Source organism: Protomyctophum parallelum (assembly GCF_964188405.1).
Source record: "Protomyctophum parallelum genome assembly, chromosome: 8".
NCBI lineage: Eukaryota > Metazoa > Chordata > Actinopteri > Myctophiformes > Myctophidae > Protomyctophum > Protomyctophum parallelum.
Window position 1 is genome coordinate 771,266 of NC_139703.1, and position 27,408 is coordinate 798,673.

The 27,408-nt window shown below is 44.9% G+C and overlaps 1 protein-coding gene across 1 annotated transcript; it reads right to left on the bottom strand.

The window, feature by feature from the left end:
- syt4 (synaptotagmin IV) lies at positions 1-26,522 on the bottom strand (the record flags this gene model as incomplete). The annotated part of the gene is made up of 7 exons (XM_083772248.1): positions 1-323; positions 1,273-1,381; positions 13,971-14,181; positions 16,139-16,251; positions 16,865-17,168; positions 22,856-23,135; positions 26,486-26,522. The coding sequence occupies 7 exons, from the start codon at positions 26,520-26,522 to the stop codon at positions 1-3; spliced, it is 1,377 nt and encodes a 458-aa protein (XP_083628374.1).
- Between the last annotated feature and the right edge of the window lie 886 nt (positions 26,523-27,408).

Below are 27,408 nucleotides of genomic sequence, written 5' to 3' on the forward strand. Positions count from 1 at the left end.
TTACATGGCGTGCCACTTGGCGATCTGGCGTCTTGGATGTTGGCAGATCTCCCTCCAGTGCTGCCCCGCGGCGCCCGGCGAGGCCACGCCCATCGCCACGCGGCCCAGGACGGCGGGGGGAGGGGCGGGGACAGAGGAGCAGGAAGGGGAGGAGTCCATCAGGAGCAGCTCCACGCTGGTGTCCGCTAGCCCCTCCCCCTCCGACGGCAGGTCGAACACGAACAGCTCGTTGAAGACCGGGTTCGGAGAACTCTTCTTCACGTGAGTCTTCTTCTTCACCAGGCGCTTCTTCCCCTGGTACAGGTTCACCTTCACGTACGGGTCTAGAGGACACAGAGGACACATAGAGACATGTTGACCTTCACAGAGGACACACAGAGACATGTTGACCTTCACAGAGGACACATAGAGACATGTTGACCTTCACGTACGGGTCTAGAGGACACAGAGGACACATAGAGACATGTTGACCTTCACGTACGGGTCTAGAGGACACAGAGGACACATAGAGACATGTTGACCTTCACATAGGGGTCTAGAGGACACAGAGGACACACAGAGACATGTTGACCTTCACATAAGGGTCTAGAGGACACACAGAGACATGTTGACCTTCACATAGGGGTCTAGAGGACACACAGAGACATGTTGACCTTCACATAGGGGTCTAGAGGACACACAGAGACATGTTGACCTTCACATAGGGGTCTAGAGGACACACAGAGGACACACAGAGACATGTTGACCTTCACGTAGGGGTCTAGAGGACACAGAGGACACATAGAGACATGTTGACCTCTATAGCTAGGTATCGTTACCTGTAGGACCAGTAGTCAGGTGCCGGGCCTTCAGAACATAGATAGATAGTAGTGTTACCTGTAGGTCCAATAAGGTGCCTTCAGAACACAGATAGATCGTAGTGTTACCTGTAGGACCAGTAGTCAGGTGCCTTCAGAACATAGATAGATAGTAGTGTTACCTGTAGGTCCAGTAGGTCCTTCAGAACATAGATAGATAGTAGTGTTACCTGTAGGTCCAGTAGTCAGGTGCCTTCAGAACACAGATAGATAGTAGTGTTACCTGTAGGTCCAGTAGGTCCTTCAGAACATAGATAGATAGTAGTGTTACCTGTAGGTCCAGTAAGGCCTTCAGAACACAGATAGATAGTAGTGTTACCTGTAGGTCCAGTAGGTCCTTCAGAACATAGATAGATAGTAGTGTTACCTGTAGGTCCAGTAAGGCCTTCAGAACACAGATAGATAGTAGTGTTACCTGTAGGTCCAGTAGTCAGGTGCCGGGCCTTCAGAACCACCACAGTCAGTGTGTTGTTGGTCGACTGGTAGCACAGAGACAGCAGCAGCTCTCCTCTGCCCGTAGGCTTCTGTGGAGGGGGGAGGGGGGGAGACGTTTAGACCAATAAGGAAGCAATAGTTCCATATATTTAGTCCAAGAAGGAAGCAATAGTTCCATATATTTAGTCCAATAAGGAAGCAATAGTTCCATATATTTAGTCCAATAAGGAAGCAATAGTTCCATATATTTAGTCCAAGAAGGAAGCAATAGTTCCATATATTTAGTCCAATAAGGAAGCAATAGTTCCATATATTTAGTCCAAGAAGGACCAATAGTTCCATATATTTAGTCCAATAAGGAAGCAATAGTTCCATATATTTAGTCCAATAAGGAAGCAAAAGTTATATATATTTACTAGTCCAATAAGGACCAATAGTTCCAGGCATGTGTCAGTGGAGTGGGATGTTCTGTAGCCAGATTGGAACTCGTACGTTCATTTATTTGTGGCAAGATACCTTTCAACCTGTACATAGACAATCTTTTCCATCACTTTCGAGGTGGAGCTTAGAATAGAAATAGGGCGGTGGTTGCCGGGTTCTAATTTACTCCCTTTCTTGTGCAAGGGGGGTTACTTTGGCCAGTTTGAAGTCTTGGGGGACCTGTCCCTGTGTGATGGAGAGGTTTACTATGTAGGTGATGATTGGAGCTATAGAGATGGCCGAGTCTCTGAGCAATTTGGAGGGTATATTGTCATGGCCAGTGGCCTTGTTGGGTTGGAGGGCACTCAGTTTTTTAAGTAGGGGAGAGGGGAGAGTAGGCAACGGACCTACACATGTCTGCTACCATAAACCACTTCAAGTCATTTTTTTGATAAAACAGGTCGGGAGTTATTAAACCGAACGTGGACGCTGTTTCAGTGTTACATTTGCTGCGCATATCGGATTAATTGTAACGGCATGCATGATAAATGTAACAACGCTAAAAAACACCATTAAACATATCGTTTTCAGCTTAAAGCAATTATATTTCATTGAATCAACTCCTTAGCATTGTTCTCATACCATGGATGTGATAAGAAAATGTATCAAACATAAGGGAAATATTAAATAGTATCGGGCTTTTTTTTTTTTTGTCAGTTCAATGGGGAAATACATTGATTAAACAAACGTTTGATTGATTGAGTTGTACAATGTTATACAACCCTAAACTAATTTTAGAATACACTACACAATACAATACAATTTTAGAACATATAATATTGGCCAATATGTCAAATATGTAAATATTACATATAATGGTATTGAATGGAAAGCGGACCATTTGTAACATGTTACAAATGGCCCACTTTTGCAAGTTTTCTTTGCCGTTGCTTACAGACCAGAATGAACGTGGATTCCGTCTAAACACGATGCAAACTAATGAAGAACATAAGCATGAAGACATCCATGTGGATTTTTATTCACCAACACCAAAAGTCAGTTTTTCGCCAATAACTCCCCGTAGGATAAAGGTAAACACTTCAAACTCCCTGGGCACGTAGAGTACGTTGCTGTACACATACTGACGCGATGGCATCATGGTGGCGTTGACCAATCAAGAGATAACGTCCATGTTACAACCGTGAAGCGTTACAATTGTGGCGGCTCTCCCCTACCTCCTCGGTTGTTACCATTGCTATTTTAAAATCATCTTTACAAACACCTGTAATGGACATTTTAGAATGCCAAATATATGCATTATTGTGTATTTCTCTGCTTTCCATTCAGTCTCATTGAAGGACTAGTCAGCAAAGCATTCTCACCAATGTGCTCATTCTAAGGGCTAGGGTTAGCTGACCTCAGCTGACCTGACTCCTCCACGCTGTCAGTGAATGCATACTTATTTGTGTGTCTCCCTTATCTTTAGCACAGATCCTTATATGTATACATTTAGTAGCATCTCTGTTAGAACAAGACTATAAGAACTGTCTGAGAGTAGGGTTGAGGAGGCTGGCGCCCGGAGGGGCTGCTGGAACCGGCAAGGAGGCCTGTTGCTGTTCTCTGTATGTTGTTACTCTGCTCAATCTTCTTAATAAATTCTCAATACTTCACCCTGAAGAACTTTGTCAATCCTTCATCTTTGGAAGATTATTTAATCTACAACACACCTAAGTTTTTTTATAGAAGGCATTGATGTGCTCTACACCAAAACACCCAGAGTGGGAGGGCAGTTTGTTAACCAGCGTTGTTGCAATGATCGTAGAGAAGATGTTTAAGTAGTTGGCCACATCTAGCTTGTCAGCGATGTTGATGCTTGTCAACCTGGCTTTTAGTTTCTGACCGAAGCCTAGTTGGTTGTTTAGTAGCTTCCAGAGCTCCCCGAGGATTGTTTTTGTTTTCCTCTGCTTTATCATTGATAAAGTTTTTTTAGCGGATTTAGTCGTGGTAGTTATACTGTTTCTTAGCTTAGATTTAGTCGTGGTAGTTACACTGTTTGGCTAGCTTGGACTTGCATTAAAGGACAAGTTTAGTTTTTTTCAACCAAGGTTCATGTTTTAGGTTGTTATTAGAGAAAGTAAAAGATGACTGTTAATTTTTTTTCATTTGCTGCTTTATTTTGGGGGGGGGGGGGGGGGGGATTTTAGCTGTTTTTGACAGGGGGGCGGGGGCATTCGAGCATGGGACTAAATATGTATTTTCTTTACAAAAATGTTATAGCGATTTATTTCTTTTATCATTTACTATAGTCCTAATAGACCCCAAGAAATTACATCTGGCCACAAAAGATCCCAGGATCTACTGAATGTGAAGGTAGCCTACTGGGGGGAAGCCACACTGTGTGTGTCCGGTTTTCGGTGAGATTTGCCGGGATCCGAATTCCCAAGAGATACAGCAGATAAGCTACGTTTAATACGCACAATTGATTTATTTAATGCTTCAATAATTTCCTTATTTTACGAATCAAATATGCTTTTTATAGGGTTTTTATTAGTTCATTTAAACATAAAACACATATAACAACATTCACACATTTGTTCAAACTTCCCCAATGCAGACTGACAAATAGTACCTTGGAACTTGTGCATTTGGCACGCCCTTAAAGTCTAATGCCTGACCTACTCTCTGGTAAAGTGTGGTTATTGAACATATTAGTTTGTGTGTGGCGTGTGCCACTTCCAACTATGTGGTTTTAAATCTACCATCAAGATTATCGATTGGAGACAAGAACACATATAAACATTTGGTTACAACCTAATTATCATATTTACACATTTATAACATATTTATGGAATAATGCACATATCATATGATTATAATTACCGCTGGCCTCTGCAGATCTCTATCATCGTGATGGTATTAGATGAATCTACCTTAGTTCTGGCCAAGAAAGTACTTTAAAGAAATGGTTTGCCTTTGCAACCAATCCGAACGCAGGGTCAGTTTTTCTGCCCTTGCCCTTTAGCCAATGAGAAGCCACAGACATTTCCGCCTGTGGATTCTGACATCAGCCCCTTACAACAGCCCCACCACTTCCGGTCATGCGAGCTGTTGCTTACCTAGATCAAATGTCTAGATTAACTGTAAGATCATTACATTCTTATATTATCTAGGCTTTACTAACCCAGTATAATATTGGTTACATTTAGAACACATTTTACAATGAAAGGAAGAATCTACCAGATTTTGGTTTCTCCCTCTACATGTTCTGCTCAGTTTCAGAGTTCTCTCCTGCCAGCCTGTGGCCAGGTCATAAATCCCTTTGTTCCCTTGACTGGCACTGATAAGGATTTCCACAACCCCCTACCAATGGTGGCTGCTTTCATGGAATGTGCTGTGAGAGCCTGCAGTTCTCCCTTGCAGTCTCATCAGGGTGAAAATAGCTGATCAATACTTATGACCTATTCTATATTTTACTACACTTCTGATAACACATCCTTGCACATCCATATATAATTCGACACCCCCTATGTCAGATATGAAAAATTGATATGGGTTTGATCAATTTTCCATATCTGAGCGATTTTTTCTATTCGGGCGTCTAAATGGCTTTAAGTTATAACGTTTATACAACTTTTAAAACACACTAAATAAACACAACACATCAACTCATTAGAAATCAATGCTACTTAATGTTTGTACTAATAATGTGATTGCTGGAAGTGAACTATATTTGGTTAGTTCCTCCTCTTATTTCACTCCTCCACTTTTTTGGGAGAAGCCATTTATTGCCATGTCAGTCAAGCCTGAGCGCCATGGCATTATTTCACCTCCTGTCCGTTTTTATGGCTTCCTGCCTGGACACAAAGTTAATTCTTTATCTACACATTCCTCTAACTTAACTTAGTCAAGCTGGAGGAGAATAAACAGTCGCGTCTGCTAACCTTATCTCAACACCCCCATCTGTCTGTCCACAGGATGGAATTCACATTGGATAAACACAGTTTCAACGAATGCAGTTTATTACCTAGCTAACCTGATCACAAAAACCTTTTGGCTTTGCTACTTTGTTAGGGACATTCCAAATTGTAATTGAACAAATAACCTATTTTGTATTTCAAACAACTTGGTTTCTTTCAACCTTTTGGATTTTTTAACTTTAAAGCAACCCAATTGAAAATTGCAAGTTTGCAACATTTTCACCACACTATGTGTTTTCCACACATGTGGTTGTTTGTGCGTGTGTGTGTGTGTGTGTGTGTGCCTGTGCGCGCGCACGCGCTCAAACACCACCTCTTCACACATGCACTAAACTTCTCTCCCCTCATTGAAGAGAAGTAAATCATTATTCAGCATTCTTCAACACAATTAAACACCACATTTTTCAATGCACAGTTCAGTCACACATTTGTCCATGTGAGTGTGTGTGTGTGTGTGTGTGTGCTGATTGCAGATTGTGACACCTGATTGTCACTGCTCCCCACATCCTGCTGTGCAGAACAATGGGAGGCCATGGGAGCATTTACTTGCTATCCCCTGGCTGTGTCAGCTCTGATCTCGCTGACTCAGAACTGGCAAAAACGTTTTTCCATTTCCATTTTTTCTTGTTTATATCAGGGTTGGACAACAAAGCTTTTTCCTTAGCCTTGTGATCTGATCGACAGGCCCTGCAATGACAAACAAGCCCACATGCGCATACCTGTGTTGGCACCGTGGTCAGCTTCTTTGTCTGTGGCCCAGACGGCCCAGATTGCACCGCACTGGACTTCGCCACCCCTGGCTTGTGAGGTGACTTACCCCCTATGGTGGTGAATCCCCGGGTTCCATCATCACACTCGTTTAAGACCGGTCTGGCCTCTTTCCCCTTGGGCCCACCCCCTACGATGGTCAATCCCCGGGCTGTGAGTGTGTGTGTTTTGGATGTCTGCACCTCCGACTGAACGCGAAGACTGGCACCGATAATGCCATCCCTCGAACCATTCAGCGTCTTTGTGATGAGGTGCTTTGACTCCCTGGCCCCGCCTTCGATGTCCATCGCAGGCACGGCGTTGATGGGCAAGGTGGTGTCAGTTGGATCTGACCCCCCCGCTCCTGTTGAAGAAGTGATGTGATGCTCCAGGGTCTCGATCCCTGGCCAGCTTCTCACCTCTGCTCCTTTTGACAACTGCACTGTGGCGGTTGTCTCCCCTGTGTCATCCACAGGAATCTCCACGCCAGCGACGTCCGTCACTGGCTGGACTTTGATGGACGAGCAAGTGACTTCCTCCAGGTTCTGGACCCCTGGCAGGCTCACCAGTCCCGTCGTTGTAGTCAGCTGCGCTGTCTCTTCTGCGATGTCCACAGGCAGTCCCACGCCAGCGATGCTTGTCGCCGACGTGGGTTCGATGAACAACTGCTCTGCTGCTTCCGCTGCTGCCGCCGTCCCTTCTGTGTCGCCCACAGGAACTTGCCCCTCGCCAGTGACGTCCGCCTCTGGCATGGCTTTGATCCCCAGCTCTCCCGCTGGGCCCGTGGACTTGCCCACGGTGGAGGGCTCTGGTCCTGCAGGATTTCTGCAGTTACCAGGCTGCTCCGTGGTGACAGGCTGCATCGGTGGCCCGTCTTCCCGCCCCTCTGGCGTCCACGTGGCTTCCCGCCCCTCTGGCGTCCACGTGGCTTCCGGAATGTCACATCCGGTCATCTCCCTCACTTCTCCCCTGGGATAGAGAAGGATCATGGTCTCCAGCCTCGGCCGGCTTTTCCTTTCTCCTAGGGTGTCCCTGCTTCCTGCAGGCTTATCACAGGGGCCTATCTGGCTCCCTGCTGTGTTCCTAACACTTCTCAACTCTAGAGCTTCCATTATTTTTTCGAAGCTAAATACAGAGCATATTTTTAAACAAGATAATAAGTCCTGCTTCTCTTTTTCAACAATATCAAACCTGCCCACGCTTTCTAATCTTTTGATATAGAATGCGGAGAGATCTCTCACGTCTCCTCTTTCAATTTGCAGTTCAATTAGCTGATCTGGAATACTGCTTAATGAGCCCCATTTGAGGCTCTCTCCCAAACTAAGCGCCATATTACAGCAACGAAGTTTGGACTCTTTACAGCTATCCTGTAGCTGCTTAAGCCAATTTTCTGTAAAAGCCATCTTACCCCCTCCTCCCCCACTGTTAACAATTTGTTAATAGGGTTAGTAGACAGAGGTTAGTGGTTAATTGACTTCACAACTCATTCACACAATTGCAAATGGTTAGTTTTCGCCCAGTTAATAATAGTTATATTAACTTGGACTCTAGGACACTCACTGTGCCCTCTTTTTACCGGGCGTTTCACGATTCGTATTTACGTATTTCGCGATCTCCACACGGTCTTTTATCCTCCCGAGACCGAGAGAAATAAGCATGCAACTTTTTCGAGCTGTCGCGTTGGCCTTTGACAAGGCAACAGCCTCTAACGGGTCCAATGATTTTATGCTTTTTACCAGGAAGGCCGTCCTTTTGACGGGTCCAAAATAAATGCCTCACTGGTTACCGTGTTAGTCGCGTTTATAGTTATGATTAACATTCACCATGCTAATTTAACATGCATAACTATTTGTATGAATTAAAAGGATCCCATAAATCCCGTAATCAATACCTTAGCCAATAAATCTTTTATTAGTAGTCTACTACCAGATGTATATTAGCCGTGGACGGTCGTACTCGATAGCATTATTTAAATCTGTCTCAGATTCTACTAAAGCACTATTCACAATAGTGGACGCTCCCGGCGCCAGTTTATATATTGACACGTCCTTAGATGCGATTTACCTACTTTGAAAGCACGCTTTTGCAGTGTTAAAACATTATTTGATTGTAACTATTTAATTACATCACGTTAATACAGCTTATCAAACCAGTCCCCTGTCACTCTCGTGTCAGACGGACTGCTTTCAAAGTCCCTTGCACTGTTAAGTACAGGGCACATTTGCATGACAAAGTCACTCTGCGCAGTGAGAAGAGGGTCTCCCCCGCCCACACATGCATCAACTGCTGTTTCAGTGCTGCTTGAGCACCCAGCTAAATAGCCTATTTTTATTGTGTTGTCACAGATAAAAGCACTATTATTATTTTAAACGGTCGGTTCCTAATCCGGCACAATTAAAACTTTATGTTTGGTTCAAATAGTCTCAAAACCAGTTCCTACCGACCGCCGATACAGAGTCATCTGCTCTAATCGATCAAATGACTAATGCCAAACTTTTGTTTAAACCACAGTCACTCATTTGGGGTGGCTGTGTTTATAACCCCGTTTTCCATAGACCCATATCTATATGACAACGGGTTTTTTACGGTGTCGCATTTAGTTAGCCCAAATCAGACGCATTGCGCGTTTGATATGTAGACACTAACGTGCGCATCGATCGCCATGCGCTTTTACGCACGGCTTCACATTCGTCTGAATTTAACCACATCAAACAATCCACAAACAGTGTGTCGTTACCTGAACGATCTGAATTGAGGGTTGTTAGTGGGGCACGATCCAAACTATATGTGTGCCGCGGTCTCCACTCACGGCTTTATCTGTTTAGATTGTGGTTACTTTAGTAACTCCACCGACGCTGTTTCTAGTTTAGATAGCCCTCGGCCACAACATAAACTGTCTTTAAATTGTGCTCACTTTAGTGAACACTATTTAAAGCCCTTTACAACTCGGCAGCAATTTGAACTGTAATATCATGCCCAAACGGTTTTCGGTCTGGACTGGTATTATGTCTCAAATTGCCCGGGCATGGCCCGGCTGTGCTGCTGAGCCCAGCGCACGCACCAGACTGCTCGCTCGGCGGCGAGATATATACTCCGCACGGCGGCGGGTTCAAACTGCACTAACGGACGGTTCTTTTAACCGCACCCGATCCAACTGTACAGCCTGATTTAAACCTGGTATTAATTGGGCGCTTTAGCAGCCCCACCAAGTATAAAACTGTGCGCTTCACTAGCGCACGGCATCGGATTGAAACTGGAATATTTTATTCTGTTTGACTGTTTCAATTCGAGTTGCTGCTGTAGCAGCGGTTTAAACTGTGCACTCCCAGTGCACAGCTACGCAACGACTTAAACTATTCGCTTTGCGGTTTAAACTATTTGAACGGTGCGCTTTAACAGCGCAACGATTCGCGACGGTGCACTAGTGCACGGAAGCGATTTAAATCTGTGCGCTCTAATAGCGCATCAAATCGTAACTGTGCACTGATTAAGTGCACGGCAACGATTTAAAACTGAATATTTATTCTGTTTTAATTCGCTAAAACGGTGCGCTTTAGCAGCGCAACGATTTAACACTGTGTGCTCCGATAGCGCATCAAATCGCACCAGTGCACTGATTAAGTGCACGGCCGCGATTTAAAACTGTCCGGTTTTCGGTGAGATTTGCCGGGATCCGAATTCCCAAGAGATACAGCAGATAAGCTACGTTTAATACGCACAATTGATTTATTTAATGCTTCAATAATTTCCTTATTTTACGAATCAAATATGCTTTTTATAGGGTTTTTATTAGTTCATTTAAACATAAAACACATATAACAACATTCACACATTTGTTCAAACTTCCCCAATGCAGACTGACAAATAGTACCTTGGAACTTGTGCATTTGGCACGCCCTTAAAGTCTAATGCCTGACCTACTCTCTGGTAAAGTGTGGTTATTGAACATATTAGTTTGTGTGTGGCGTGTGCCACTTCCAACTATGTGGTTTTAAATCTACCATCAAGATTATCGATTGGAGACAAGAACACATATAAACATTTGGTTACAACCTAATTATCATATTTACACATTTATAACATATTTATGGAATAATGCACATATCATATGATTATATTTACCGCTGGCCTCTGCAGATCTCTATCATCGTGATGGTATTAGATGAATCTACCTTAGTTCTGGCCAAGACAGTACTTTAAAGAAATGGTTTGCCTTTGCAACCAATCCGAACGCAGGGTCAGTTTTTCTGCCCTTGCCCTTTAGCCAATGAGAAGCCACAGACATTTCCGCCTGTGGATTCTGACATCAGCCCCTTACAACAGCCCCACCACTTCCGGTCATGCGAGCTGTTGCTTACCTAGATCAAATGTCTAGATTAACTGTAAGATCATTACATTCTTATATTATCTAGGCTTTACTAACCCAGTATAATATTGGTTACATTTAGAACACATTTTACAATGAAAGGAAGAATCTACCAGATTTTGGTTTCTCCCTCTACATGTTCTGCTCAGTTTCAGAGTTCTCTCCTGCCAGCCTGTGGCCAGGTCATAAATCCCTTTGTTCCCTTGACTGGCACTGATAAGGATTTCCACAACCCCCTACCAATGGTGGCTGCTTTCATGGAATGTGCTGTGAGAGCCTGCAGTTCTCCCTTGCAGTCTCATCAGGGTGAAAATAGCTGATCAATACTTATGACCTATTCTATATTTTACTACACTTCTGATAACACATCCTTGCACATCCATATATAATTCGACAGTGTGTCATAGGATCAATATGTCAGTTTGACACATTCAGTAATATTTTGTGGCCAAATGTAATTTCTTGGGGTTTATTAGGACTATAGTAAAAAATAAAAAAATAAAATCGCTATAACATTTTGTAAAAAAATACATATTTAGCCCCATGCTCGAATGCCCCGCCCCCTGTCAAAAACAGCTAAAATCCCTAAAACGAAAGAAAGCAGCAAATAACACTCATCCTTTACTTTCTCTAATAACAACCTAAAACATGAACCTTGGTTGAAAAAAACTAAAGTTGTCCTTTAAACTTTAATATATTAGCGCCCCTCACTTCACACAGGTGTGATTTTTAATATCTATGGTCTAGAACACAAGGACAGGATATGACATCATAAAGGACAGGATATGACTCAATTCCCTCGGCTTTCATTGTTTCTGTACCACCAGAAGCTAATGTCCTGATTACACGCACGCACGCACGCACGCACGCACGCACGCACGCACGCACGCACGCACGCACGCACGCACACATTCAACTATCTTCTGTCTCAGTGATTTGATTTAATGGTTCTTGATACGGAGCAAAGTGGGCTGTACGCAGGTCAATATGCTTTATTGATCTGTGCACACGTCCTGAATGAGAACACACACACAAACGTGCACACACGCACGCACGCCACTTTGAATAAAACCCAAGGCACGCACACAGAGAACCACGCCCTGTCTGTAACCAAGCCCAACCTCTCTCTCTATCTCTCTGTCTCCATATCTATCTATCTATCTATCTATCTATCTATCTATCTATCTATCTATCTATCTATCTATCTATCTATCTATCTATCTATCTATCTAGAGGGTGATCGGCCGTCCTCTGCCCTCCCTCAAGTCCCTGCACGACTCCAGGGCATTGAAGAGAGGGAGAAAGATCATGGCCGACCCCTCCCCCCCTGGCCCATCTCACCCTGCTCCCCTTTGGGAGACCCCTCCTCACCCTGCTCAATTTACAATTTACAATTTAGGCATTTAGCAAGACGCTCTTAATCCAGAGCGATTTACATTAAGCAAGAACAAAAAAGCATGGGAATACATCACATAAAAAGCATTTATCATGAAACGTAAGCTAAGAAAGTAACAGTGGAATATCTATATAATGAAACTATACATATAAACTATACATCTATACTACTATGCTATACATATACTATGACGTGCTATGACTACATACAATGCAATTATAGTGCTGTCTACATAACATGCTATAAGTCTGTATCAAATGCTATCTAAGTCTGCAGAAATGCTATCTAAAGGGGTAGGGTGAGTGCTATGGGCCATGATGGAGTCTGAAAAGGTGGGTTTTCAGACTACTGCTCCCCTCTGGGAGACCCCTCCTCACCCTGGCCACGGCCTCCTCACCCTGGCCCCTCTGGGAGACCCCTCCTCCCCCTGCTCCCCTCTGGGAGACCCCTCCTCCCCCTGCTCCCCTCTGGGAGACCCCTCCTCCCCCTGCTCCCCTCTGGGAGACCCCTCCCACCCTGGCCCCTCTGGGAGACCCCTCCTCCCCCTGCTCCCCTCTGGGAGACCCCTCCTCCCCCTGCTCCCCTCTGGGAGACCCCTCCCACCCTGGCCCCTCTGGGAGACCCCTCCTCCCCCTGCTCCCCTCTGGGAGACCCCTCCCACCCTGGCCCCTCTGGGAGACCCCTCCTCCCCCTGCTCCCCTCTGGGAGACCCCTCCCACCCTGGCCCCTCTGGGAGACCCCTAAAATGGTAAATGGTGCATTTATATAGCGCCTTTATCCAAGGCGCTTTACAGAGATTGTGCATTACATTCACCCATTCACACACACATTCATACACCGATGGCAGCGGAAACCATGCAAGACACCAACTAGCACATCGGGAGCAATTAGGGGTTCAGTGTCTTGCTCAAGGACACTTCGACAGTAACTCTGGGGGAGCCCGGGTTCGAACTGGCAACCTTACGGTTACCATCCAGGCACTCTACCCCTGAGCCACCGCCGCCCCTCCCACCCTGGCCCCTCTGGGAGACCCCTCCTCCCTCTGCTCCCCTCTGGGAGACCCCTCCTCACCCTGGCCAAGGCCTCCTCACCCTGCTCCCCTCTGGGAGACCCCTCCTCACACTGCTCCCCTCTGGGAGACGGTTGCGGCTGCTGAAAGGCTACAAAAGTCCGCCACAGACGGAGCTTCTTCCCCTCAGCCGCCAGGCTGCTAAATGACTCTGGTTTCCCTCCCACCCCTGCCCCCTAGGGAGTGTCACCGGACACTATGTTCCATAAACTCTGCACTTTATATTTATACTTCCTGCACGGTGTACACAATGGCAAATAAAGGTATCTGATCTGATATTAATATCAAACCATAATCAGACTCATATATTAATATTAAACCATAATCAGACTCATATATTAATATTAAACCATAATCAGACTCATATATTAATATTAAACCATAATCAGACACATATATTAATATTAAACCATAATCAGACTCATATATTAATATTAAACTATAATCAGACTCATATATTAATATTAATCAGACTCGTATATTAATATTAATCAGACTCATATATTAATATTAATCAGACTCATATATTAATATTAAACCATAATCAGAATCATATATTAATATTAATCAGACTCATATATTAATATTAAACCATAATCAGACTCATATATTAATATTAATCAGACTCATATATTAATATTAATCAGACTCATATATTAATATTATTTATTATTTAACTTTATTATTTAACTCATATCCTCACCCTGACGTTCTTCTTGAGGATGTCGCGGCTCATGAGGACACGCCCCTCCGACAGGTCGACGCCCCCCAGCGGGACCAGCGTCTCTCCGATGACCTCGTCTCGGGAGAAACGGTCGAAGCTGAGCACGGTGAAGTGGAGCTCCAGCTGGGCGAGGCGCGCCGAGGCCACGCCGTAGAAGGAGAAGGTCTCGTCGAAGGCAGGGTCCAGAGTCCTGAAGGGGTTAATGACAGATGGGTTAGTTAGGGATAGGCTTAGTGGGTTAGTTAGTGACAGGGTTAGTGGGTTAGTTAGGGACAGGGTTAGTGGGTTAGTTAGGGACAGGGTTAGTGGGTTAGTTAGGGACAGGGTTAGTGGGTTAGTTAGGGACAGGCTTAGTGGGTTAGTTAGGGACAGGGTTAGTGGGTTAGTTAGGGACAGGCTTAGTGGGTTAGTTAGGGACAGGGTTAGTGGGTTGGTTAGGGACAGGGTTAGTGGGTTAGTTAGGGACAGGGTTAGTTAGGGACAGGGTTAGTTAGTGACAGGGTTAGTGGGTTAGTTAGGGACAGGGTTAGTTAGTGACAGGGTTAGTGGGTTAGTTAGGGACAGGGTTAGTGGGTTAGTTAGGGACAGGGCTAGTGGGTTAGTTAGGGACAGGCTTAGTTACTTGCGCAAGCAGAGCGTGCAAGTAATATTATCACCCGGTCCGTATGCACCGTCCCAGCCAACCCGCCACTTTTGATGCGTATGCAAATAAAACAGCAAATTTGTGCCTGATTTGCTGGGACCAGATTACATTCATGACCATATGTCTTACGTCATCATTGAGAGCTAGTCATACATATACTATATAATCTGTAAAATAAAATAGCATGGGACCAGAGTACATGGTGTGTATATGTATGACTAGCTCTCAATGATGACGTAAGAAATATGGTCATGTATGTAATCTGGTCCCAGCAAATCAGGCACAAATCTGCTGTTTTATTTTCATACGCATCAAAAGTGGCGGGTTGGCTGGGACGGTTTTTGGCGCAAAGTAACCACAGTATACCGCTAAACAACTTACAAATTACATATATATAGTATATGTATGACGTAAGAAATATGGTCATGTATGTAATCTGGTCCCAGCAAATCAGGCACAATTTGCTGTTTTATTTGCATACGCATCAAAAGTGGCGGGTTGGCTGCGACGGTTTTTGGCACAAAGTAACCACAGTATACCGCTAATCAACTTACAAATTACATAGTATATGTATAACTAGCTCTAAATGATGACGTAAGAAATATGTGGATTAAAGGACCCAATGCCAGAGTGTAATTGGTTTTCGATGGTGACATAATGACGATATGTTTTAGTGTTGGGAGGATTAAAGGTAATGCTCCTGTGTATACATGTATGTAATCTGGCACCACTGCCGTATCAGGCACAATTTGCAGGGACGGTGCAAACGCATCAAAAGTGACAGTTTATAACGGTCTAAAGTACTTGCGCGCTCTGCTTGCGCACTAGTTGGCCATTTATGGCCTACTAGTGTGCAACAAGCAAGTATGCACTCGACAGAGTGCACTTCTAGTTTTAGTTAAGTTCTTTAGTATTATGGCTGGGCTACACCAGGCTTTTGTGCATAAATGCGCACACAATCGCCCGGTGTAGCCCGTCCGTGAGTCACAGTATCTTGAATAGTTTTCATTTCGTTTTAGTCACATTTTAGTCAATTTCGTCTTAACCCGGCCATTCTGACCTGAGATCAGATTCATACGAGGTTTCCACTGGACACACACTGGTCTGATTAACCCATTCTGACCTGAGATCAGATTCATACGAGGTTTCCACTGGACACACACTGGTCTGATTAACCCATTCTGACCTGAGATCAGATTCATACGAGGTTTCCACTGGACACACACTGGTCTGATTAACCCATTCTGACCTGAGATCAGATTCATACGAGGTTTCCACTGGACACACACTGGTCTGATTAACCCATTCTGACCTGAGATCAGATTCATACGAGGTTTCCACTGGACACACACTGGTCTGATTAAGTCTTGTTTTAGTCGACTAAAATGTATTTTGGCGTGCCTTGACATGTGGTCATATTGTGACATCATGCGGTCACGTGTCACCACGAGGTCATTCATTTGACAGCATGAGGTCATGTGACATGTGCTCAGCCAATCAATACCTGCGCAGGACGCGGGTCTTGACGCGGCGCTTCCTGTCCGGCAGCAGGGTCAGCTTGACGTAGGGGTCGGAGGTCAACGAGGTCTCGTCCATCGGGGTCAGACCGTGGGCTTCCTGAGTGGGGTGGGGGGGGGGATCGTTAAGTTTTTATTGATAATGACAATATTCTCTTCATTCTACTCTATTCTATGCTTGTTCTACAAGTCAGTGTTGTTTTCGTCGACTAAAACCAAGACGAAAAATGTTCGTCGACTACCTTTTTCCACTGACTAAAACTAAATAAAAACAAATCTATGATGACTAAAACTAAGACTAAATATACTGACAATTTCGGCAACAAATAAAAACTAGACTAAAATGTTAGGAAGGGACTAGTGGACAAGAGATCCAGTTTTATGCTGGGTTGCATGCTGAAAATAGCATTTTGCGAGATTGTAGATCTGCTATTTTCAGCATGCAACCAAAGTGTAAAATATGTCATTACAACGGCATCAAGGCCTTTTAAAATACATTTTAGTCGACTAAATCAACTGTAGATTTAGTCGACTAAGATCGTATGACATTTAGTCGCCTAAAACTAGACTAAACACTAGAACATTCCAGGTGACTAAAATGTGACTAAAACTAAGTGAAAACTATTCAGGAGACTATGACTAAAACTAAAATAGAAATTTGCTGCCAAAAACAACACTGCTACACGTACACGTGCACACATGCGTATATGCACCTTGATGTGAACCACAAAGGCCTTCCTCTGCGGCTGGTACTCCAGGGAGAAGTGCAGCGTCCCCACCACTAGGGCGGCGCCACCGTCCTCTACGGCCTGGGTGGTGGGGGGTGGTGTAGGGGAGGCCAGGTCACGGCCCTCCTCCGGCCCAGCCTGGGGGGACCCTGACAGGGGCCCCCCGGTCCCCGACAGGGGCGAGGGCAGCTCCAGGTCGGGAGAGCTGCGGACGTTCCGAGAGGGTTTGTCGGGGAAGTTCCCGTTCAGATCTCGCTTCTCATGCAGGTCCAGGTGCATCGTGGGAGGCCTAGTGAGGAAGCGTTGTGTACAGTTACAGGTGCATCATGGGTAACCTGACCCTGCCAGATGGTGGCAGTATTGAGTTCACCAGTTCCCTCCCCCTAAACCTCCATCTGGTCTCTCTATACCTCCTAAACATCCATCTGGTCTCTCTATACCCCCTAAACCTCCCATCTGGTCTCTCTATACCCCCAAAACCTCCATCTGGTCTCTCTATACCTCCTAAACCTCCATCTGGTCTCTCTATACCCCCTAAACCTCCATCTGGTCTCTCTATACCTCCTAAACCTCCATTTAGTCTCTATACCCCCTAAACCTCCATCTGGTCTCTCTATACCTCCTAAACCTCCATCTGGTCTCTCTATACCTCCTAAACCTCCATCTGGTCTCTCTATACCCCCTAAACCTCCATCTAGTCTCTATACCCACTAAACCTCCATCTGGTCTCTCTATACCCCCTAAACCTCCATCTGGTCTCTCTATACCTCCTAAACCTCCATCTGGTCTCTCTATACCTCCTAAACCTCCATCTGGTCTCTCTATACCTCCTAAACCTCCATCTGGTCTCTCTATACCCCCTAAACCTCCATCTAGTCTCTATACCCCCTAAACCTCCATCTAGTCTCTATACCCCCTAAACCTCCATCTAGTCTCTATACCCCCTAAACCTCCATCTGGTCTCTCTATACCCCCTAAACCTCCATCTAGTCTCTATACCCCCTAAACCTCCATCTAGTCTCTATACCCCCTAAACCTCCATCTAGTCTCTATACCCCCTAAACCTCCATCTGGTCTCTCTATACCCCCTAAACCTCCATCTGGTCTCTCTATACCTCCTAAACCTCCATCTGGTCTCTCCCCTGGTGGAGAAAAGATCACAGCGCATGAAGCCACAGCGCCCCCTGGAGGAGAAAAGATCACAGCGCATGCCACAGCGCCCCCTGGTGGAGAAAAGATCACAGCGCATGCCACAGCGCCCCCTGGTGGAGAAAAGATCACAGCGCATGAAGCCACAGCGCCCCCTGGAGGAGAAAAGATCACAGCGCATGAAGCCACAGCGTCCCCTGGAGGAGAAAAGATCACAGCGCATGCCACAGCGCCCCCTGGTGGAGAAAAGATCACAGCGCATGCCACAGCGCCCCCTGGTGGAGAAAAGATCACAGCGCATGAAGCCACAGCGCCCCCTGGAGGAGAAAAGATCACAGCGCATGAAGCCACAGCGTCCCCTGGTGAAGAAAAGATCACAGCGCATGAAGCCACAGCGTCCCCTGATAGAGAAAAGATCACAGCGCATGAAGTCACAGCGTCCCCTGGTAGAGAAGAAATCTCAGAGCATGAAGTCACAGCGTCCCCTGGTAGAGAAGAAATCTCAGAGCATAAAGTCACAGCGTCCCCTGGTGGAGAAGATATCTCAGAGCATAAAGTCACAGCGTCCCCTGGTGGAGAAAAAACCACAGAGCATGAAGAAATCTCAGAGTCACAGCTTCCCCTGGTGGAGAAAAGACCACAGCGCAGGAAGCCTCAGCATCCCCTGGTGAAGAAAAGACCACTGCGCTCGAAGCCACAGTGTCCCCCGGTGGAGAGAAGATTACTGCGCTTGAAGCCACATCGTCTCCTGGTGGAGAAGAAATCTCAGAGCATGAAGCATCCCCTGGTGGAGAAGAAATCGCATGAAGCTACAGCGTCCCCTGGTGGAGTAAAAATCTCAAAGCATGAAGTCACAGCGCCCCCTGGTGGAGAAAAGATCACAGACCATGAAGCCACAACATCCATCGGAGAAAAATTGGAAGTAGTTCGACAGGCGATGGAAGCACTGTTGATGAGGCCCCTCACCAAGGAAGAAGCTCAACGGTCGATTGAATCTTTGTTGCTGAATCAAAGTGATGATGATGACTGTGTGACTGAAGAATTTCTAACACCCTCACCAGTACATCTCTCTTTCACCCCGGACATGGTGGAACGGATGAACATTGGATTAAAGTCGACCCCCCATACCAGACGTTGCCTCCAACTGTCACCAAACCCAGCTACCGATTTTCAGATTTCTGATTATCAATTTACATTTGACAACTGATATGAACAGGGTCCATTATGCGCAGCAACAATCATGTATGGACCCCATGCTTCTAGAAAGCCTGGTGTTTCAATCACTGTACAGGTTGAGGTGCACAACATTCCTACTGTTATTTCAAATAGATTGTCCAACACAAGGAGTGGTCTGAAGAGAGAATGCTGTTTGGTTAATGTACCTCTCAGGCATCACAGCCCCCAAAAATGTGATAACAAGCTTAATCTTGCCTTGTTTAACATCAGGTCACTAACAAATAAGTCCTCCTCTGTAAAAGATATAATCTGTAAAGAGAAGCTAGATATAATCTTTCTAACAGAGACATGGCTGGGCTCAGATGGAGCTGTTCTCCTAGCGCCAGCCTGTCCCGCAAACTACAGTTTCATTCACTCTGTTCGCGAGGCTAAGAAAGGAGGTGGACTGGCAATAATTTTTTCAGACACGTTAAAATTCAAGGCTCTGACCCTTGGCAGCTTTACATCCTTTGAATACCAGGCCACTATACTACATGGTGCCTCCATGCCAATGATTAGCATTTATCGCCCGCCAAAATGCAGTAAAGCAATATTTCTAACAGAAATATCAGAACTTCTATCTATCTGCTCCACTAACTATGACAGAACTCTTATCTCAGGTGATCTTAATCTTCACCTGGATGATGCTACAGATGCTATGGCTATGGGTTTCCTAGAGTTATTGCACTCCTTTGATTTTATCCAACATGTTGTTGGGCCTACACATAAACATGGGCACACTCTGGACCTGGTGATTTCTAGAGGGCTGAACATCACTGTGGAAAGGACTATTGAAAGGCCCGAGCTGTCAGACCACTTTCTGCTGTGTTTTAATATGACTGTCTCTGATCTAGAGAAAAACATCACTGAATATACCATAAAAAAGCGTTTTTTTAGCTCTTCTGCTGCCAACGAGTTCTCTCGTCACCTGGGTCCCCCAATGCCCGATACCCCCCCAGTGAATGATATGGTTCAAAATTTTAATCTTAAACTAGAGTCAGCTCTTGATATAGTGGCTCCCTTGAAAACAAAAAAGAAACATAATACCAGAGTAACACCCTGGATAAATGAGCTTTCACGCTCACTGAAGCAAGAATGTCGAAGAGCTGAGCGAGCTTGGAGAAAAAACAAACTCACCATCCACCTAGAGATTCTTAAAAAGTCAACAGTCGCCTATAACAAAGCCTTGCGTTTAGCAAGGCAGGCATATTTTTCTGGCATTATTAACGAGAACAAGAAAAATGCTAGAGTCCTATTCTCTACCATTGATCGACTTTTAAACCCCCCCCAGTCCTACAAGCAGTCATTCCCGGCCTCTAAAGCTAAGTGTAATGAGTTTGCATGCTTTTTTGACAACAAAATTTCAAACATTAGAGCCGATATTATGAATGGTGCTGCTGCTAGCGCAAACCGTCAAACAGCAGCAAATGGTCCCAGGGTAGATCTCTCCAGGGGGAGCCTATCATCGTTCTGCGAAATTGAGGAAGACGAACTCCGCAAAACTATATCACAGATGACATCATCCTCCTGTTCATTAGATACAATTCCCACCAACTTTCTCAAAGAAGTCTTAGACAGTGTGATTGGAGATATCCTAAAAATTGTAAACAGCTCTCTACAATCAGGCGTCTTCCCAGACTCACTGAAGACTGCTGTAGTTAAGCCCCTTCTCAAGAAACACAATCTTGATCCCTCTGTTTTGGGTAACTATCGACCCATTTCAAATCTACCCTTTCTGGGCAAGGTTTTAGAAAAATGTATCTTTCATCAATTGGATGTGTTTCTACAGAACAATAATGTACACAACAAATTCCAATCTGGCTTTAGGAAAGGCCACAGCACAGAAACAGCACTTGTAAAAGTAATGAATGATCTGAGGGTGTCTGCTGACAAGAAACATGTATCCGTTCTCTTACTTCTAGATTTAACGGCTGCATTTGACACGATTGATCACTCAATTTTAATACAGCGTCTGGAGCACTGGATAGGCCTGTCTGGTACGGCCCTGTCCTGGTTTTCCTCCTACCTATCAAACAGAAGTTACTTTGTCAATCTAGCCGAGTTTGACTCAGACAAACACGACATCAGTTCTGGTATTCCACAGGGCTCGATTCTTGGCCCTCTGCTTTTCTCCTTGTACATACTGCCACTGGGCGAACTCATTGCCAATCACGGAGTCAATTTTCATTTCTATGCTGATGATACCCAATTATATCTATCTGTGGCTCCAGATGATCCCTGTGCTTTAGACCCGCTGCTTACCTGTCTGTCTAGCATCAAATGTTGGATGAGTGAGAACTTTCTCAAGCTAAATGAGGACAAGACAGAAGTTCTCATAATCGGCTCTAGTGAGCAGAAAGAATCAATATTAAGCAGACTTGGCAACCTGACTGTAGACAGTAACAGTACAGTAAAGAACCTGGGGGTTATTATTGATTCCGAATTGAATTTTAATTCACACATTAATCATGTTACCAAGATTGCCTTTTTTCACCTTAGAAATATTGCACGAATCAGAGCCTATGTGTCCTTGGACGATGCAAAAACGCTAATCCACGCCTTTGTTTTCTCTCGGCTTGATTACTGCAATGCACTTTTTTCAGGACTGCCTAAGAAAACAACTGACAGATTACAACTTGTCCAAAATGCAGCAGCCAGAGTTTTAACTAGAACTAAGATGAGAGAACATATTACTCCAGTTTTGGCATCACTGCACTGGCTTCCGGTTGTTTTTAGGATTGATTTTAAAATTCTTTTACTTGTCTATAAAGCCCTCAATGGTCTCGCACCTTCCTACCTACATGACTGCTTGCCTAAATATGTCCCAAACCGCTCGCTAAGGTCTTCCACTGCTGGCCTGCTCGCTTTGCCTAAAAAAATGGCAACTAAAAAATACGGGGAAGCAGCTTTTTGCTTCTACGGGCCATCGGCATGGAACAAGCTCCCTCTGTACCTTCGTCAGGCAGCCTCTGTAGACATTTTTAAAGCTCAGCTCAAGACCCACTTCTACAACATTGCCTTTAAGTGATCTTATATTTTGTGTTATTCATGTCCTCACTGTATTGCATTACTGCTTGTTTTTTAATGTCGTTGCCTTGCTTTTCTTTTATGCTTTGCTTTTATTTTATTCTCCATTGTTCTGTAAAGCACTTTGAGCTGCATTTGATGTCATGAAAGGTGCTATACAAATAAAGTTTTATTATTATTATTATTATTATTATTATACCTCCTAAACCTCCATCTGGTCTCTCTATACCTCCTAAACCTCCATCTGGTCTCTCTATACCCCCTCTACCTCCATCTGGTCTCTCTCAGTTCACCAGTTCCCTCCCCCTAAACCTCCATCTGGTCCCTCTCAGGCAGAAACCATGAACCCGGAAGCGACGGGACATCAATCTGTTGTAGTCTTGTTAGGTTGTGTTTACATTGTGCCTCTCCGGAGTACATCGTCTCTGCCCGAGACAGGCTGACGGTTATAACCGTCTGGGCCTCTAGAGGCTGCTGAGACAGGCTGACGGTTAGCTCAACCGTCTGGGCACCTATAAACTTGTAGATCTGCTATTTTTCAACAGCTAAAGTATAACATAAAGACACCAAGGGGTTAAAGGTCACCTGGAGAGCGTGGTAGGCGTGTCGGGGTTAATCATGGCGCAGGGCATGTCGCTGCGGTTTCCGTTGACGTCGGTCTTGTGGGCGTCGCCGCCGGCGAAGCGTTTCCTGCCCAGGCTGTCGGGGTAGATGGCCACGCCCTTCAGCATGTGCACAAACTTGTAGGGCGGAGCAGGTGCATTGTGGGACTTGGAGTCCTGCTGGCAGCAGATCCAGGCGAACGCCGAGACGCTGAACACCAGGCCGAACACGCCCACCAAGGCCACGCCCACTGGCACCTCCGCTGGGCGGAGACACGACAATACAGCCAATTAGAGCACAGTAGAGTCTAATACAGCCAATTAGAGCACAGTAGAGTCTAGTACAGCCAATTAGAGCACAGTAGAGTCTAATACAGCCAATTAGAGCCCAGTAGAGTCTAGTACAGCCAATTAGAGCACAGTAGAGTCTAATACAGCCAATTAGAGCACAGTAGAGTCTAATACAGCCAATTAGAGCACAGTAGAGTCTAATACAGCCTATCAGAGCCCTGTAGAGTCTAGTCTAACCTATCAGAGCCCAGTAGAGTCTAGTCTAACCTATCAGAGCCTAGTAGAGTCTAGTCTAGCCTATCAGAGCACAGTAGAGTCTAGTCTAGCCTATCAGAGCACAGTAGAGTCAATACAGCCTATCAGAGCCCAGTAGAGTCTAGTACAGCCTATCAGAGCCCAGTAGAGTCTAATACAGCCTATCAGAGCCCAGTAGAGTCTAGTACAGCCTATCAGAGCCCAGTAGAGTCTAGTCTAACCTATCAGAGCCCAGTAGAGTCTAGTCTAACCTATCAGAGCCCAGTAGAGTCTAGTCTAACCTATCAGAGCCCAGTAGAGTCTAGTCTAGCCTATCAGAGCCTAGTAGAGTCTAGTCTAACCTATCAGAGCCTAGTAGACCTCATCACATCTGTGCTGACCTCATCACATTTTGTCATGACGGCTATGGCCGTTTTTAAAAATGCAATTTGTGACTCATACGTGATGGTCAGTACAGAGGTCATGATCAAAGGGCAGAGTTCATGATCAAAGGGCAGAGGTCATGATCAAAGGGCAGAGGTCATGATCAAAGGGCAGAGGTCATGATAAAAGGGCAGAGGTCAGTACATTCTTCTGGGTGTTTTCATGGCGGGAACCCTGCTCTCTGCTATTTTTTGTTTAAATCATGAAAATATGTGGTATCTTTGAATATATATATTCTTTCAGAGCGAACGTTTTTAACTCAAATCTTTGCTTCGGGGGGGGGGGGGTCCTTGGAACAACATATTTTAAGATGGGGGTCGCTGGCAAATTACATATATTTTTGGGGGTCCTTGACATGAGAATGTTTGAGAACCACTGACATAGAAACATGAGGTTTTAACCCTGTGAGAACCACTGACATAGAAACATGAGGTTTTAACCCTGTGAGAACCACTGACATAGAAACATGAGGTTTTAACCCTGTGAGAACCACTGACATAGAAACATGAGGTTTTAACCCTGTGAGAACCACTGACATAGAAACATGAGGTTTTAACCCTGTGAGAACCACTGACATAGAAACATGAGGTTTTAACCCTGTGAGAACCACTGATATAGAAACATGAGGTTTTTCCTGTAAATTGTCAGGATTTAGAAGACATGTTGTAGAATCAAGCTCATCTAAATGCATTAATAGTATCTGGAAAACATATCCGACCCCTCTCAGATATCCGGCTTTCGATTGACCTTTTCATTCTAACACAGCTCTGTGGGTACGATCAATAATGATCAATAATGATTGAAGTGGAAATTGGAGAGGAGAAAACAAGACTAACTGTTGAGTAGAGGAGAAAACAAGACTAAGTGTTGAGGAGAGGAGAAAACAAGACTAAGTGTTGAGGAGAGGAGAAAACAAGACTAAGTGTTGAGGAGAGGAGAAAACAAGACTAAGTGTTGAGGAGAGGAGAAAACAAGACTAAGTGTTGAGGAGAGGAGAAAACAAGACTAAGTGTTGAGGAGAGGAGAAAACAAGACTAACTGTTGAGGAGAGGAGAAAACAAGACTAAGTGTTGAGGAGAGGAGAAAACAAGACTAACTGTTGAGGAGAGGAGAAAACAAGACTAAGTGTTGAGGAGACGAGAAAACAAGACTAACTGTTGAGGAGAGGAGAAAGCAAGACTAAGTGTTCAGGAGAGGAGAAAACAAGACTAAGTGTTGAGGAGAGGAGAAAACAAGACTAAGTGTTGAGGAGAGGAGAAAACAAGACTAACTGTTGAGTAGAGGAGAAAACAAGACTAAGTGTTGAGGAGAGGAGAAAACAAGACTAAGTGTTGAAGAGAGGAGAAAACAAGACTAACTGTTGAGTAGAGGAGAAAACAAGACTAAGTGTTGAGGAGAGGAGAAAACAAGACTAAGTGTTGAGGAGAGGAGAAAACAAGACTAACTGTTGAGGAGAGGAGAGAAATCAAGACTAAGTGTTGAGAGAGAGGAGAAAACAAGACTAAGTGTTGAGGAGAGGAGAAAACAAGACTAAGTGTTGAAGAGAGGAGAAAACAAGACTAAGTGTTGAAGAGAGGAGAAAACAAGACTAAGTGTTGAAGAGAGGAGAAAACAAGACTAACTGTTGAGGAGAGGAGAAAACAAGACTAAGTGTTGAGTAGAGGAGAAAACAAGACTTAAGTGTTGAGGAGAGGAGAAAACAAGACTAACTGTTGAGGAGAGGAGAAAACAAGACTAAGTGTTGAAGAGAGGAGAAAACAAGACTAAGTGTTGAGGAGAGGAGAAAACAAGACTAACTGTTGAGGAGAGGAGAAAACAAGACTAAGTGTTGAAGAGAGGAGAAAACAAGACTAAGTGTTGAGGAGAGGAGAAAACAAGACTAACTGTTGAGGAGAGGAGAAAACAAGACTAAGTGTTGAGGAGAGGAGAGAAAACAAGACTAAGTGTTGAAGAGAGGAGAAAACAAGACTAAGTGTTGAGGAGAGGAGAAAACAAGACTAACTGTTGAGGAGAGGAGAAAACAAGACTAACTGTTGAGGAGAGGAGAAAACAAGACTAAGTGTTGAAGAGAGGAGAAAACAAGACTAAGTGTTGAGGAGAGGAGAAAACAAGACTAAGTGTTGAGGAGACGAGAAAACAAGACTAACTGTTGAGGAGAGGAGAAAGCAAGACTAAGTGTTCAGGAGAGGAGAAAACAAGACTAAGTGTTCAGAAGAGGAGAAACAAGACTAAGTGTTGAGGAGAGAGGGAGAAACAAGACTAAGTGTTGAGGAGAGGAGGCACTAGCCTATAAAAAGCCCCTCCTATAAACAGCCCCTCCTATAAACAGCCAATCGGCTGGGGATGTTGATGGGAACCCTTATAGCCATTGGCCAATGAGGAACCCCCATTCTTGATGATGATGTACGATGACAAGAGTGCCCCTCACTTCACATGGGTGTGATTTTTAAACAATCACACCCATCCCCTCTCCTCTCCTCTCCTCTCCTCTCCTCTCCTCTCCTCTCCTCTCCTCTCTCTCTCTCCTCTCCTCTCCTCTCCTCTCCTCTCCTCTCCTTACATAGACATATACATATTAACGTGGTCTGTGATGTAAATACAATATATATTTATTTATATTTTTCGGGGTGGAGCCTCGACTTACCGATCAACTGAGCCCCTTCCTCCAGCATGGGGGCCATGATGGAGCAGTCCGGTGCTGAGTGAATGAGAATGGAGCTGTCCGGTGCTGATTGAATGAGAATGGAGCTGTCCGGTGCTGAATGAGAGCCTCTGTGCGTTCTTATTCTCTCTCTCTCTCTCTCTCTCTCTCTAGTATAGCCTATAAGTAATTATGTGTTTCTGATGAAATAGTCAATAGTGAATGTCCATCCGTCCGTCCGTCCGTGTGTTCTGTGTGTGTTCTGTTTGATCCAAACGCCCAGCGTTCAGTTCCACCCAGGAAGGATTCTCCTGTTGTTGTCCAGATGCACACACTCCCTCCTGCCTGCGTGAGAGGAGAGGAGAGGAGAGGAGAGGAGAGGAGAGGAGAGGAGAGGAGAGGAGAGGAGAGGAGAGGAGAGGAGAGGAGAGGAGAGGAGAGGAGAGGAGAGGAGAGGAGAGCTCCACCCTGTTCCAGGGTTGCCAGGTTCTATGTCTGCGTGACTACCATGCAAGCAATCGCAGTGTTGACCTGCCTGTGCATGCAGCCATGCGCTTTCTGGTACAACAGCACCACCTCATGGTGCCTCTTGGTACTACAGCACCTCAGAGGCCCTTAATAAAAAGGCTCCAGACTACCCAAAACAAACTGGTCAGGCTACTATTTGGCCTCACCCCCGAACCCACCTCACCCCTGCTCAATTTGACAGGCCAGAATGGCTTAGGGTCGATAACAGAGTACAGCATCTTGCAATGGGTCTGGTCCACAAGATTCACTACACCACCAAGATACCCATGTACCTGTCTAAATACTTCACTAAGATACCCATGTACCTGTCTAAATACTCCACTAAGATACCCTTGTACCTGTCTAAATACTTCACTAAGATACCCATGTACCTGTCTAGATACTTCACTAAGATACCC